The 16,442-nt window shown below is 38.6% G+C and overlaps 1 protein-coding gene across 1 annotated transcript; it reads left to right on the top strand.

Annotated features, from left to right (window-relative positions):
• The first annotated feature begins 3,954 nt into the window (after window positions 1-3,954).
• mfsd6a (major facilitator superfamily domain containing 6a) lies at window positions 3,955-15,898 on the top strand. Its single transcript, XM_073844508.1, has 8 exons — window positions 3,955-4,171; window positions 5,017-5,983; window positions 8,202-8,800; window positions 10,936-11,033; window positions 11,884-12,045; window positions 12,136-12,234; window positions 13,398-13,675; window positions 15,511-15,898. The coding sequence occupies exons 2-8, from the start codon at window positions 5,039-5,041 to the stop codon at window positions 15,694-15,696; spliced, it is 2,367 nt and encodes a 788-aa protein (XP_073700609.1). The 5' UTR covers window positions 3,955-4,171; window positions 5,017-5,038; the 3' UTR covers window positions 15,697-15,898.
• The last annotated feature ends 544 nt before the right edge of the window (window positions 15,899-16,442 follow it).

Raw genomic sequence — 16,442 nt, 5'->3', positions numbered from 1 at the left:
AATGACAGCAATGAAATGCAGTGGAAAGTTTTTTTCGGGATTAAGTTAATTTTCATGGCAAAGGAGGACTATTTAATTCATCTGATCACTCTTCATAACATTCTGGAGTATGCAAATTGCTATAATAAAAACTTAAGCAGTAACTTTTCCAATTTCCAATATTTATGTAATTCTCAAAACTTTGTACGAGACCTGACACCTGAAGTCGTTTTTCCTGAGACCTGAAGCCTTTCAGTCTGAGGCACGATGCCGTTTTGTCCTGTGACTGACGCCATTTAGTCTGAGGCATGACACCTTTTCGTTGTATGGCTGAGGTCTGAGGATGTCCTAAAATGTACACCTTACTTACCACATAAACAGAGTAGAGAGATGATTGAAGACAATGGCGAATTATTTGCATATCAGGGCTCTAGAGTGTGACATTTCTCGTGCGACTGGTGCGACCAGCAGTTCAAGGGCAAAAAAAAAAAAAACTACTGTGTACGACTATGAAAGAAAATTTAGGAGCACCATGTGCGACTGACCCGACCAGCATATTTGTATTTGCCCTGAGTGGAGCTTCAAAGTAGAGCCCTGCGCGGGACTGTTTTCTTCATCCCGCTCCCGCAACGTGTGTGTCACACTCCCGCCCGCACCCGCAATATGTATGACCACTCCCGCCCGCACCCGCAAAACTCTGAGAATTTATTACCGCACGATAATAGAAATGCATTGATTTTGTCTCTTCTCCCGTCCCGCAGGGAAAAAAAACGTATTTGTATTGATGTTATTAAGGAGATTCATGTTTGTTTCTTTCCCTGGCCTGCATGTATTCTGACACACTGGTAGGGAATAGTAGCCTGGGCTATCGAGGACATATAAAACGCTTAGGCTACCAAGTCCGACTTCAAGTACTTTTTCAAGTAATTGCCGTATGCAGCCAGAGGAGGGCGCGCCGCGCAAACATTACAACACACAGACTAATCCAGTGCGTTGTGCCGTAGACAGGCCGTTAGAAGTACAGAACGGATTTGCATCGGGCGAGGGAAGAGGGAGGGCACCCTCTCGAAATCCCCCTGCAAAACAAGCTAAGCTGTCCAATGAAATGGAGTTGCACTTTACCTCCGTCCTGAAAACGAAGTAAGTTTAAGACTTTTTTTCCTCACTAACGCAAAGTGCGCTGAGCATCCGGATCCCGCAGTGCTTTTTTTAGCCGCCCATTCCAGCCCGCAGCAAAGTTCAAACCGCCCGCTCCCGCGAGATTTGCGTTGGGTCCCGCGGGACCCGCGGGTCCCAATCCCAATGCAGCCCTCTACTTCAAAGGTTTCTATGTGTTTTGCACATTGACTAATGTATCTCAAGTGTAGAGAGAGTGTAAATAAGAGACTGAATGGGCAGTAGCTTCGTTTATTATAATGGAGCTTTGTGAGATTGCGAACTAAGATGAGTGACAGCTTTTAGTCATTTTTAAGGGAGTTTGTAAATGAGATATTGATTTAATACAACAGTGAAATAAACAAGAATTTATTATTAAGTGACTTACATTGTCTGACTATAACACTATTGCCTGATTTTGCTCTATTTTGTCGTCAAAAGTAGTCTGAAACAAGTCACAGCTGAGCCGCTGCGCATCTCCACTCAAACACAGCGGTGTTTCCTTTATGAATGAACGTGCGTTTTTAAACAAATCTAGTGAAATGATTCAATTTCCCATTCATAAAGACATTCATGTCAAAACTCCTGTCTCATTTTCTTATTCAGTGTCAAAATCATCCTACATCGCTGTTTTACCTTCTTTTTTTTTTTTTTTTTTTGTAAAGGGCATTTGATCTACTTCTACTTTGTAAACACTGGGCTGGTACTGCAGCGATGTAGGATTACTTTTTAGTTGGGGAAGAAAATGAGATTGGATTCCACACACCCTAACTAAAAAACTGAGTTCACGCAGACTTAGCGTTTAAGGCTAAAAAGTATACAAAAGAAAGAAGAAAGAAAAAGAGAGAAGTTCAAACTTGGGGCACTGGGGGAGATAATTCCTGAATTGTTTTTCTCAAGAAACATCGACTGAGCAAAGAAAGATGCAAACATTTTGGATGACAAGGGGTTAAATAGTTGTGCAATCTTGTTTTAATAATTCACAAACAATGTGGCCTCTTTCCACCTGTGAATATTTTTTTTTTTTAATTTTGTGTAAGCACTTGTGCTCTAAACACTTGTACCCACAAAAAAACTGTTATTGAACATACATTTGATGACATTAAAGATACGTTCAAAACATTAAACTTACTGTTGTGTGTATTTGCAAAGCCATTTAAGGGCCTCTCCTTCAGAAAAAAAAATTATACTGTTTTAGCTACATAGTTTTTTTTTTTTTTTTTGAAAGTTAGATTTAAATGTAGCTTAAAAAACCACTTATAAACAAACAAATAATGAAATAATTTAAGAGAAAGTAACATAATTAAATAGGGCTGAAATTACTTTTTTATACTAAGGTAACTAAATAAAATAGATTAAATTCAACTTAATGTGTTTAAATTTAGATCAAATCAATTGATTGCAACCACTTACCTTAAAATAATTGAGTAAATTCAATATTTTTTTTTTCAGTGTATTCTGCCCTTCAGGATGAACTAGTAGTAGTAGTTTAAGCTGTAAATGCAAGCTGCTGTCTCAGAATGAGCTTCGCTTAACATTACAGCGTGTGAAAGTAGGCCTGTATGTAAATACTATGTTAATTTTTTTGACCAGAATAAAAGGGATCATAGAAAATGCATGTTTTTTTTTTTTTGTACTGACCTGAGTAAGATATTTTACATAAAAGATGTTTACAGAATAGTTCACAAAAGAAAATAACAGTTGAATTTATAAAAATGATCCCGTTCAAAAGTTTACATACACTTGATTCTTAATACTGTTTTTTTTTTTATATAGTTGTTCATGGATTCCTTGTTTGTTCAGTTAAACAGTTAAACTCCTCACTGTTCTTTGGAAAAATCATTCAGGTCTCACAATTTGTTAGTTTAAGCATTTTTGTGTGTATTTGAACCCTTTCAAACACTACATAATTTTAAAATCCATCTTTTCACACTGAGGACAACTGAGGGACTCATATACAACTATTACAGAAGGTTCAAACGCTCACTGATGCTTCTGAAGGAAAAACAATGCATTGAGAGCCGAGGGTGAAAACTTTTGAACAGAATGAAGATGTGTACATTTTTCCCTTCAGGAGCATTAGTGAGCGTTTGAACCTTCTGTAATAGTTGCATATGAGAAGTGAAAAGATGGATATTATAATCATACAGTCACTGTTTAACTCCAGACAAACAAGGGACTCATGAACAACTATCTCTTCTGACCTTAGAGCTGAGGAGAAAATGCAGTCTGGCAGGTAACTGAGCTTGAATGCATACTTGGATATTTAATCATTCAAAAAGGAGCTAAATAAAAACCAGCTTGGCACTGTCTACAAAGCATGTTGCTTAGGGAGGGGCAAAAGATGCACCTATTGATGAAATATTTTGCAACAAAGTGAAAGTTTTACATGACCAAGAGCTGGGGAACAGGTTGTTTTTGATTGTGCAAAACAACTGATCCACCCAACTGGCGTGATGTAGCGCAACAAAAAGCCTCCATATTGTGTTTAAAATGCATGCATGCATGAATGAATGTATGTAAACGCAAAGTTTCTCAATATTTTAAAAGTAACTCAAGCATTATATATTGTGCAAATGTTTGTTAATGTTAATAAAAAAGAAAAACTGAAGAAAAAGTAGTAAAGAGCCTTTCTTTCCCATTAGAACACAAATGAAACCACCATATATTCACCTACTTAATATTCAAGTAACAAGCCCTCGATATTGGATGGCTATTCACCAACGTCAGCGCGTTTATATTCAAAAGACACGCCTTCGTTTAAACAAACCGAGCTGGCAACGTCAGCACCTAATTAATATTCATGAGGTAAGCCTCAAGTCAGTTTGTGAGCAGGTGAACGCTGGATTTTCGCCACCAAGGAACAAAAATGCCTTCACAAGGCATCAAATAAGGGAGAAAGTATCTGTTTATACTGGCAGAGAAGCCACGGACCAGTAAACACAAACATTTATAGAAAATGGGAGAAACTAAACTTCATCATCCAAACGCGTCTGTTTCAAAGTGATCGACTCACCTGAAACTCCAGAGGCTACAGGTAAATACACAATGACTGTTTTAATGTAACATACCTTACTGTAAATATGTAGTTATTTACACAGCATTTGTTTCGTCTCGAGTTTTCTTTTCCATTTCCTGCATTTCTTGAATATAAGACAGCTTTTGTGAACCGTCTTCCTGTTTTAGCCGCATAGGTTCTCATAAGAAAGAGAACGAAGTGTTTTCTAGAAAGTGCTAAAAGACTTTGCCGCGTTAATATAGCGCTTATGTTTTATTAAATGACATTTTAGTAAAGGAAGCGCTGATACTTCCGTAAAAAGTAGGACAGTTTTAGACAGGCGCGCCATAAACCTTCATAACGTCATACAATACAAATTAGCAATAAACATCAAGGTGTGGGTGTTCAAGTTATGTTTGTAAAGCAGTATTTGCTTACTACTTAAGGAATACGCCACACAATACACTGTACACTGCTTACTTTTTGTATGAAACACTATCCAGTATGTACCAATAAACTTTTCATATTGTAATATGCTACATTGTTGTCACATGACCTAGTCATATTAGTTTTGGAAATAAATAGTTATTTTGCCAACTGTAGTAGGTCATCTGGGTATTCCAAGCAAGAAAAACATTTGCATACTGTGTATGGTATACTTTGCACTGTAGTAATAGTAAGCATAAAGGTTAGTATGCTATACTTGACATGCAAAACAGTGTTGATATAGGCGTTTTTAATGTCATAGCTGTGCTGTAAAGTCATCTAATATTTGGTTTCTTATTGTTTCAAAATTAGCCTGAAATCAGAATGGACCCTAATGTATTTATATTAACACATTATAGACATTTAAAATATGAATATTTACTTTAACCCAACTTTAGAAATACCAGCACCCCAGCAAAGATGGCTGATGACCGTGTAGCAATCTTAACTGACGACGAAGAGGAGCTAAAGAGGAGACACCTAGAGCGGTTCGACCGCCTGTCGCTTGAGATTCAATCGGATCGACCTTCGCAACCATCAGAGGACAATGTACCCAACGGTACCGCACCAGCTCCATCCCCTCAACACGACATGACCTGCTGCGAACGATTGTTCCTTCGGGTCAACCCCCAGCTTCTTGTATCAAAAGTCTTTTATTTGTTCTTCTATGCTGCATATGGTTCCCTCCATCCACTTCTTGCTTTGTACTACAAGCAGCTTGGGATGAATCCCACCGAAAGTGGTCTCCTAGTGGGAATCCGATATTTCATTGAGTTCTGTAGCGCCCCTTTTTGGGGCATTGTCGCTGATCGTTATAAGAAAGGTAAAGCCGTCTTGTTGTTTTCAATGTTGTGCTGGCTCCTTTTCAATACTGGGATTGGCATTGTGCAACCACCGGACATGAAGTGTAAAGAGGTGAACCTCCCGACCACCACAGCTATTGTACCGACTGCCTACACTACTGGATCTAATGGGACATTCTACCTCAGCAGCAGCTCCATTCCGACAACAAATCGGATGAGACGCCGCAGAGATCTGATTGGACGCTATTCTTGGCGAAGCATCCTCTCCTACGAAGAACACCGGTTCAAACGGGATTCCAACTCGAGTTTCACCGTCGCACCCGATGAATTAGTTAACATGACACAATCTGATGACACCACCACGAGGCCCAAGCCAAGCACATCCATTTCAACATCAACCCTCAACACCACGTCTGGCAGCACTACTCAAAGTACTCCGACCAAACCAAACCAACCTCCAGAATATAACAAAGACCAGGTTCATGCCATTTTCCTGCTGATTCTGCTCGTCATTATCATTGGCGAGTTTTTCAGTGCTCCGGCCATTACTATTGTGGATACGGTACGTAACTCTTTTTTTTTTTTTTTTTTTTTTTTTTTTTTTTCCCTCAAAATAACCTCAATGTCAAGGCTGATCAGTTAGAAGGGTCCATCTAATAGACCTTGAGCCCTGAAACTGCAGTTTTTTGGTTCCTAGAACGAAACGTTTTAAAGGAACACTCCACTTTTTTTGGAAATGGGCTCATTCTCCAACTCCCCCCGAGTTAATACGTTGATTTTTACCGTTTTGAAATCCATTCAGCCGTTCTCCTGTTCTGGCGATATCACTTTTAGCATAGCTTAGCATAGATCATTGAATCCTATTAGACCAATAGCATCGCGTTCAAAAATTACCAACGAGTTTCGGTATTTGTCCTATTTAAGACTCTTCTGCAGTTATATTGTGTACTAAGACCGGTGCAGAATGTAAAGATGCGATTTTCTAGGCAGATAAAATTAGGAACTACACTCCCATTCTGGCGTAATAGTCAAGGAAGTTTGCTGCCGTAACATGGCCGAAGCAGGCGCAGTAATATCATGCTGCACATCGCAGCACAACGTGACCAACTGTGATCAACTGTGATATCGCCAGAACCGGAGAACGGCTGAATGGATTTCAAAATGGTAAAACTCAACTTATTAACTCGGGGGGGGGGGGGGGGAGTTGGAGAATTAGCCTATTTCCAAAAAAAGTGGAGTGTTTCTTTAATAAGCAGAACCTAATAAAGGATATTGGACAATACATCAATTGTATTTAAATGTTAGACATAAGACCAAACTACAGTCACTTTCCCACCTTCAGCTGGTATTGTTGCTTAAAGGGTTAGTTCACCCAAAAAAAAAAATTCTGTCATTAATTACTCACCCTCATATTGCTCCAAACACGTAAGACCTTTGTTTGTCTTCGGAACATTAATTGTCTCAGGAGAAAAGAAATTGTTGAATACGGTCATTTTTGTTTTCTTTGCATGCAAAACGTTTTCTAGTAGCTTCATAAAATTATGGTTGAAGCACTGATGTCACATGGACTATTTTACCGATGTCCTTACAACGTTTCTGGACCTTAAATGTGGAAGGACCTTTGCTGGAGGGTCAAAGAGCTGTCAGATTTCATCAAAATATCTTAATCTGTGTTCAAAAAATGAACGAAGGTCTTGCAGTTTTGGGAGAACATTAGGGTGAGTAATTAATCACAGAATTTTCATTTTGGGTGAACTAACCCTTTAGTCAGTTCCCAATCTGAAACCACTCCACTTGTCTCCACTGCTGAAAAATTGTCTCCATGCTGGACCCTCAAACCAAGCTAATGTCAGTGGTCATTGGGTTATTTATGTAGTATCAGGATTTGGGTAACATAGGAACTTAGGGTGCTTTCACACCTGCCTTATTTAGTTCGGTTGAATGGCACTAGAGTTCGTTTTCCCTCTTGGTGCGGATCGTTTGGGCAGGTATGAATGTAGCAATCGCACTCGAGTGCGCACCAAAAGCAGACCAAAAAAAAACGAACCGCTGGAGCGGTTCATTTGTGATGAGAACATGAACCGAACTAGAACAGACCCAACCGCAAAAAGTACTGCGCGTCTACATTTGAAATAACGAGCTTGAGCGCGCAAAAGACGGGACATGTGAATGGCCCCTAACAGTTTAGAAAATACGTTCAACACACTGATCTATATAATTCTTTATTATAGATCAGTGGTTCAATGACACGATCTGGCCAACGAGTGAGGTGGACGTTGTCACATGACTGCATTTTGGTTCGTTTCAACTGGTTCGGACCAGAGCAATCAGTGTGGTGTGAAAAGGACCCAAAACGGCAGAAAAATGCTACAATGTATTATTTGTTGCTCTTGGTTCGGACCAAATGAACCGAACCACAGATGTGAAAGCACCCTTAGAGTCAACCCTGGGAAGATTGGAATATTCCATATAAGCTGTGTAAATCTGGGGAACCTAGAGATGTTCTAGGAATGGTTGTCCATACTAAGTTCTGGAGAGCTGGTGTCCTGTAGAGTTTAGCTCCAGCCCTAATTAAACAAACATGAATCAGGTAATCAAGCTCTTACTAGGCATTATAGAAACTTCCAGGCAGGTGTTAAGGCAAGTTGGGGCTAAACTCTGCAGGACACTGTCCATCCAGGACTGAGTTTAGTAAGTCTTCCGGGACCAGTTTCAACAGCATTTTGCTAGACAAGAGGGTATGTGTTGAGTCTAAAATAGTTGTATTTGGGTTGTTTCAGGTGACACTTCAGTACCTGGGTTCACATCGTGACCGCTACGGTCTCCAGCGAATGTGGGGATCTCTAGGATGGGGTATCGCCATGCTGTGCGTCGGCATTTGGATCGACCACACTAGCACCAACCTTATCATCGGCAACAATGAATGCTTCATAGAGGACTACAAGAACTACCGTGTTGCCTTCATCGTGTTTGGCGTATTGATGGGAATCGCTCTCATCGTGGCTACTCAGTTTAAGTTTGATGTTCAGCACCAAAACAGGAGTGAAGGAAACGACATTGGCAACCAGCAGCAAAATGCCCAACCTATAGGTTCTCCTGGAATGGAGAATTCCGAGACTCCAACAATTGTCCACGTGGAGGAGTTCCACTTCTGGGACTTGATGCGACTGCTGTGCGGCATACAGTACAGCACAGTGTTGTTTGTAGCCTGGTTTATGGGCTTTGGCTATGGGTTTGTTTTTACATTCCTTTACTGGCATTTACAGGACCTGACAGGATCCACAACGCTGTTTGGTATTTGCTCTGTCCTGAGTCATGTGTCAGAGCTTGCAGCCTATTTCACCAGCCATAAGTTCATCGAACTGGTGGGACACATCAGGTGAGGTTCCTGTGATTCCTTGTCAGTTTAGAGGAATTAGAACAGTCTGGTTCAGTTCTGAATCTAGATTCCGGTCTTAAACTTGGTTTGGTTCAGTTCTGAATCTTGATTTAGATCGGACTCTTGGTCTGGCTTAGTTCTGAATCTTAATACTGATCTGAATCTTGGTCTGGTTTACTTTTGAATCTTAATCCAGATCTAATTCTTGGTCTGGCTTAGTTCTGAATCTTGATCCAGATCAAAATTTTTCCAGTTAAATTCTGAATCTTGTTTTAGATCTGACTCTTGGTCTGGTTTAGTTCTGAATCTTGATCCTGATCTAAATTTTGCTCCAGTTTACAGTACTTCTGAATCTTGATTCTGATCTATCTAGATTCAGATCTGTATCTTGGTTTGGTTTAATTCTCAGTCTTAATTAATTTTGAATTTAGGCCATTTCAGTTCAGCTGTATTTTGGTTTAATTCAGTTTTTCAGTTGACCTAAAATATTACTTGTGATTCAACCATTATTAAGATGGCTACCTAAACATTATTTAAAGAATTTAAAGTAGGCACAAAAGTAATGTTGACTTAGAAGATTTTTCATTTTTAGCAATATGTAAGACTTACTCCTAAGTCTTAATTCAGAACTGAATCTTGGTCTTGCTTAGTTGTGAATCTTGATTCACTTCTGAATCTTGATCTGCTTTAGTCCTAAATCTTGATCCAGATCTGAATCTTGTTCGAGTTTAGTTCCGAATCTTGATCCAGATCTGAATTTTATTCCGGTTTACTCCTGAATCTTTGTCCAGATCTGAATCATATTCCAGTTTAGTTTTGAATCTTAGTCCATTTCGTTTCTAAAGCTTGATGTAGATCTGACTCTTGGTCCGGTTCATTTCTAAATCTTCATTCAGATCTGAATCTTGGTCCAGTTTAATCCTGAATCTCGATTCAGATCTGAATCTTGTCCGGTTTTTGGTTGAGTTCTGAATCTTGGTACATTTCAGTTCAGCGATATTTTGGTTTAGTTCAGTTCTTCAGTTGACTTAAAATATTACTTAACGTTGTCACCTATAACAATTAATTGACTGTGATTAAAAGTGGGCACAACAGTCAAGTTGCCTTAAAAAGATTCTTCATTTTGAATAGTATATAAGGTACCTTTTCTTGTGTCTTTGAAGTTAACTGATTCCAGAGTATATGTTTTTATATGGTTGCTTACTGGCTCAAATCAAAAAGGCCCACCCTGATGTGTTGGTGTTTCTTATTTTTGTTGCTGTTGCTCTTGTTGGTGTATCAGGCTGCTAGCTTAGCCACATGCTAACACTGTCAGTGTTTTGAATTACTCATTTGGTTACATTTCAGGTTGCTACTTTGAAAGGTTGCTGCTTGTAGCTTGCAAGGGTTTAGAACCAAACCATCATGGTAGTTTAATCCAGTTACGGTTGAGGCTTGTCCAGGTAACTAAAACCATCTCACTGCGTCATGTGACTCCAGCTGATTTGATCCTGACCTTGAATCAGTGAATCTGTGTGCGTGGTGCTGTCATGCGACTGCACTGGTCTGCACTGAGATCAGTGAGGTATTGTTTGGTTAAAAGCTTGGCTCAAAAACACAGCCTTTTTCTGTCAGCGGTGGCACAAGGCCAGAATGCATGGCACAGCAGCTACAGTGTCCACTGCGTGGCTCCTTTTACAGAGAGTGTAACTTTCATGCTCTTTGGTGCTCAAGTTGAGTAATTTATTTTATATTATAGAGAAAACCATTTGACTGAATGACTAACAACAGTATGAATTCATAAGTCATCCCTCCTTGACTGCTTTACAGCTTCTTGTAAGAGGCAGTTTAAAATTTCGAACTTCCTGTTCGACATTTGTGTGTTTTACAGACTCCTCTTTAAAAGATGACCTCAATAAGCGAAGATATTTGAGATATGACTGTGTGGTTAAATCTCATCTTGATTGCTTGCTTTACAGCACAGAGGAAGTTAATATAATGAGTCATCATGAAATGCACAAAGCACTTTAGAAAATATTTTTCTTTTCCTTTTTTTACACGTACATTTAAGTGGATGAAACATGTTCTTGAGATGTTTATTTGAGATTATTGCATGTATTTTTAATAACTATGTCTTGTGTTTCTTCTTCTGACAGAGTTTTGTACATTGGCCTTGCCTGCAACACAGCACGCTACCTCTATATCTCGTATTTGACGAATGCCTGGACTGTGCTGCCCATGGAAGTGCTGCAAGGTATGAATGGCTAGTCATCAAGTTCTCAATCCTGGGAAAAAGCATCTGCAATCATAAAAGTTTGCTAATGTGCTCTGTGTACACAATGCGTTATAAACCATCAAATTCAGTCGTAAAAGTGAAGATATGCGTGCTGAACAAAAAAAGCCCAGGGTTCGTTTCAGGAGAGGAAATCAAGTCAGTTTGACGTTGTCAGTTCCACCGCCCTTTCCTGTGGCAAAACAATCGAGAAGAAAACAAGCATGTAGATGCGTTAAAGAAAGAATACCATCCACTCATAGGAATGAAGACCTGGAGCAAGTCTGTTTACATTCAACACAGACGTTTTCGTCTGTTTAAAGAAACAGTACTTTTACAGACTTGTTAGATGCCTTCTCTCTATATATACTTGGAAAAAACTTATTTCTGAATGAGTGAATGACACTTACAGGAATAGTTCACCCAAAATTAAAATTTCAATGCAAGATGTAGAAGAGTTTGATTCTTCATGGAAACAAATTTGGAGAAATTTAGCATTACATTACTTGCTTACCAATAGATCCTCTGCAGTGAATGGGTGCCGTCAGAATGAAAAAAGTCGTCTCATCTGAATCAGGAGAGAATTAATGGACTGAAGTGGTGTGGATTAGCAGCTGGTTTGCACTCTCATTCTGACGGCACCCATTCACTGCAAAGGATCCATTGTTGAGCAAGTGACGTAATGCTAAATTTCTCCAAATCTGATAAAGAAACAAACTCATTCACATCTTGGATGTCCTCTGGGTGAGTAAGTTGTCAGGAAATTTTTATTTTTGGGTGAACTCTTCGCCTTCTATTATGCTGTACAATAAATGTTTGTGTATCTTTGCAGGCATAACGCACGCGTCCATATGGGCAGCATGCATCTCGTATTTAAGTGCGGCCGTACCTCCGCCTCTTCGGACATCCGCTCAGGGCATCCTGCAGGGTCTCCACCTCGGCCTGGGCAGGGGCTGCGGGGCGATGGTTGGTGGGGTGTTTGTCAACTACTTTGGTATGTAAACAGTGGCCATTGTTTTTGTAACTGTATAGCATTGTGAATGTTGGAATTTGTGTGTAAACAAGTGTTCGTCTTGTTTTTTAGGTGCTGCCGAAACGTTCAGGGGATTAGGAATGACCTCGCTTGTTATTTTGCTCATCTTTTCATTCATTATGTGCATCACTGGCCAGAATGATAAGAAAGGTAAGCATCAATGTCGTCTTGTACATTTGCTTATTCTTTTGTTTGATTGTTTTTTTGTTTTATTAGTTTTAGATTTTTATTTTATTTATTTATTTTCAGTTTGGTATTGATTCTTTTTTCCCTTTTTCTTCTGTTAAGTTCAGTTCTGTTTGCTTTTGTTTCATGTTAGGTTTTCATTCAATTCAGTTTTTTTAGTTTTATTATTATTATCAGTTTTATTGTTCTTTTTTTAGTTCAGTTTTTGTTTCATGTAGTTTTTTGCCTTTTTGTATTGTGTATTGTGTAATATAAGTAAATAAGTCTATAATGGTACACTACCAGTCAAAAGTTATTATTATTATTTTTTTTTTTATCGAAAATCAAAAGATTTTTAATGCTATTCAAATTCATCTTTTGTATGGATTGCGCAAAGTGCACAAACAATCTAAAATGTTGTCTCTAGTAAGTTTAGTGCAGCAGTTCGTTTGGGTGGTTATTCAGATGATTTTCTGATTCATTCTTGTTTTGTTGAGTTAGATTTAAAGCTTCAATAAACAGTTTTTAGCCTACTAATGGATTGTTTATTTAAAGGATTAGATCACTTCTGGAATAAAGATTTCTTGATAATTTACTTGGCCCAATGTCATCTGAGATGCTCATGTCTTCATTTCTTCAGTCAAAAAGGAATTCAGGTCTTTGAGGAAAACATTCCAGGATTTTTCTCTATTTAGTGGACTTCAATAGGAGACAATGGGTTGAAGGTCCAAACTGGAGTTTTAATTCCACTTCAAAAGGCTCTACATGATCCCAGCCGAGGAATAAGGGTCTTATTTAGTGAAACGATCGGCCATTTTCCAAAAAAAAGCTTGTCTTGTGCTAGCTTGACCTCACGCATTATGTAGTCATGTTGGAAAGGTCACCCGTGACATAGGCGAAGTACTGACTCTGTATTTACAGAGTGAACGTGCAAAGAAAGTCAAATACCATTTACACAAAAATGGTACAATTTGTGCTTACAAATTTTTGAAAATGGGGCAAATTTGGAAGTGAACTAATCCTTTAAACTATCCTTTAAGCTTAAATGTAGTATTTTCAGTATTTTCATTCACACTTCCACAAGATGTAGAGCAAGTTTCCTTTAATTTAATGTTTTTTTTTTTTTGTTTTTTTTCTCTACCTCACAGAGGGCAAGATGCTAGCAGAGAACATTCCTATCCCATCTAGTCCTGTTCCCATTGCGACCATTGATCTGGTTCAGAACACAACAGACGTGGCGGCGCCCGCTCGACCCGAACCCAAACTTCCGGCTCGGAAAACGCAGCACCAGGAAGAGCAGGAAGATCTGAACAAGCCCGCTTGGGTTCCCTCCGGTTCGCCATTAGTTACAGTCGTTCTCCTGTTCTACCACATAAGGGAGATGGCCGTCATAGCAAAGACCCCTGTTGAGGTCCAACCCCTTCAGGTAACGCAGGGGATCATGAGAAAATGAGAGGAGAATGGTTTAAATGTTTTCAAAATGGTACTCTTGTTGAGTGTTTTCTCTCTTTTGCATGCATTCCGGCAGAAAGGTGAGCAAGTGTAGATTTAGTTTAAAATGCAAACTGTACAGTTGAAGTCAAAAGTTTGCATACACCTTGCAGAATCTGCAAAATGTTAATTATTTTACAAAGTTTGAGGGATCATACAAAATGCATGTTATTTTTTTATTTAGTGCTGACTATTTTTTACATATGTGACCCTGGACCACAAAACCAGTCTTAAGTCGCTGGGGTATATTTGTAGCAATAGCCAAAAATACATTGTATGGGTCAAAATTATTGATTTTTCTTTTATGCCAAAAATCATTAGGAAATTAAGTACAGATCATGCTTTTTTGTAAAATTCCTACTATAAATATATCAAAATGTAATTTTTGATTAGTAATATGCATTGTTAAGAACTTAATTTGGACAACTTTAAAGGTGATTTTCTCAGTATTTTGATTTTTTTGCACCCTCAGATTCCAGATTTTCAAATAGATGTATCTCGGCCAAATATTGTCCTATCCTAACAAACCACATATCAACAGAAAGCTTATTTATTGAGCTTTCATATGATGTATAAATCTCAGTTTTGTAAAATTTAACCTTATGACTGGTTTTGTGGTCCATGGTCACATATAGTCCACAAGAGAAAACAATAGTTGAATTTAGAAATATTACCCTGTTCAAAAGTTTACGTACACTTGATTCCTAATATGCTGTTTTGTTAGCTGAATAATCCACAACTGTTTTTGTTTGTTTGTTTGTTTAGTGATAGCTGTTCATGAATTCCTTGTTTGTCCAGTTAAACTGGCTGCTGTTCTTCAGAAAAGCCCTTCAGGTCCCACAGATTCTTTGGTTTTTCAGCATTTTTGTGTATTTGAACCCTTTCCTAGAAAGACTATGATTTTGAGATCCATCTTCTCACACTAAGGACAACTGAGGGACTCATATGCAGCTATTACAGAAGGTTTAAATGCTCACTGATGCTTCAGAAGGAAACACGATGCATTAAGAGCTGGGGGTGAAAACTTTTGGAATTTGAAGATCAGGGTAAATTCAACTTATTTTTTCTTATGGAAAACATGCAAGTATCTTCTGTAGCTTCTGAATGGCAGTACTAAATGTAAAAATATATATATTTAGAAAGAAAAACGTACACATCTTCATTCTTTTCAAAAGTTTTCACCCCCCGGCTCTTAACGCATTGTGTTTCCTTCCGGAGCATCAGTGAGTGTTTGAACCTTCTGTAATAGCTGGATGTGAGTCCCTCAGTTGTCCTCAGTGTGAAAAGATGGATCTCAAAATCATACAGTCATTTTTGGAAAGGGTTCAAATACACAAATTTGCTGATAAACCAAATAATCTGTGGGACCTGAGGGACTTTTCTAAAGAACATCAGGCAAAAAACGCAGCTGTGGATCATTCAGGTAACAACACATTATTAAGAATCAAGTGTATGTAAACTTTTGAACAGGGTCATGTTTATAAACTTAACTATTATTTTCTCTTGTGGACTAAATGTGAACATCTTTTATGTGAAATACCTTATTCAGATCAGTTCTAAAATAAAAATGAACATGCATTTTGTAGGATCCCTCTTATTTTTTCTGAAATAATTAACATTTTGCAGATTCTGCAAGGTGTATGTAAATTTTGACTTCAACTGTATATTTGTGGCAGAGAAAACTCATTAATAAGTAATGTTATGAATGTCTTCACTGTCACTTTTGAATGGTTCAATGAAATAACTACATTAAACCATTTCTTTAATTAGGACACAGATGAGGTCCCCTCGGACTCTCGAGAAGACCAATCGCCTCCTGTCTTCAGCGATGCTACGCAGCATGAAAGTGCGCCCAACGGGCTCTCGTCCCAGGAGGACCCCGGGCCCCCAGGGGCCACCACACAGCTGGAATTCCCAACAGGGGACACACGGCCTGTATTACAACTGAACAGCTGATGGCATAAACTGACTTGGTAACCTTTGGGTATTTTCTCTTCACACACTGATTTTATTTACTCTGTGAAGAGTTTTTATGAACTATGTGGGGAAAATACAAGGAAAAGGAAAGTACTTTATTGTGTAAGTGGCCTTTGTATAATTTCTAACTTATTTCCAGGTGTTTTGCACATGCTATAAATAAAGCCTGGCAGGTTTTAAACTGTAACGTGCTTGTTTTTACTTTCTTCGGCCTGTAGAGGGCAGCAGAGCTTCGGCAATTAGCCATTTACAGTTGAACTCTACAAGGCCTGTAATAATAGTAAATATCTATCATGATATAAGTGAATTTAAAAAAAGGGGCTTGATTATACTTAATTACCCTTACTAACGTCAATGCGTTGTTGTGAATAACAGGGATGTTTGCTTTCACACTTTCACTTGTGATGTAAGTGTAAAAGATTTTTGCAAGGGGGTTTTCTTCTCGATTTATTTTTGCATGCGTCACCAAGCACTTCTCTCATCATTAAAGACACCAGCAATAGATCATCATCTGCTCCGCTTGACCTAGTCGATGATTAGCCAACATTGGAGGGCAAGACATCTCCTGTTCTCATGGAAACCAGACCATAATGCTTTGCTTGCTGTTTGGTGGCTTCTTGGCAATAATAAGCAGACTTGATTTACCTGCTAAAATGTTTGCTCAACATGTAGATGTAGTTTCTTTTGATTGCCAGAAATCATTTCTTTCTGTGGAATCAAACACC

The sequence above is a fragment of the Garra rufa genome, chromosome 7 (assembly GCF_049309525.1).
Source record: "Garra rufa chromosome 7, GarRuf1.0, whole genome shotgun sequence".
Taxonomy (NCBI): Eukaryota; Metazoa; Chordata; class Actinopteri; order Cypriniformes; family Cyprinidae; genus Garra; species Garra rufa.
Note: the sequence above shows the minus strand (reverse complement) of the source record. Positions and strands in the feature narration are given on the sequence as shown.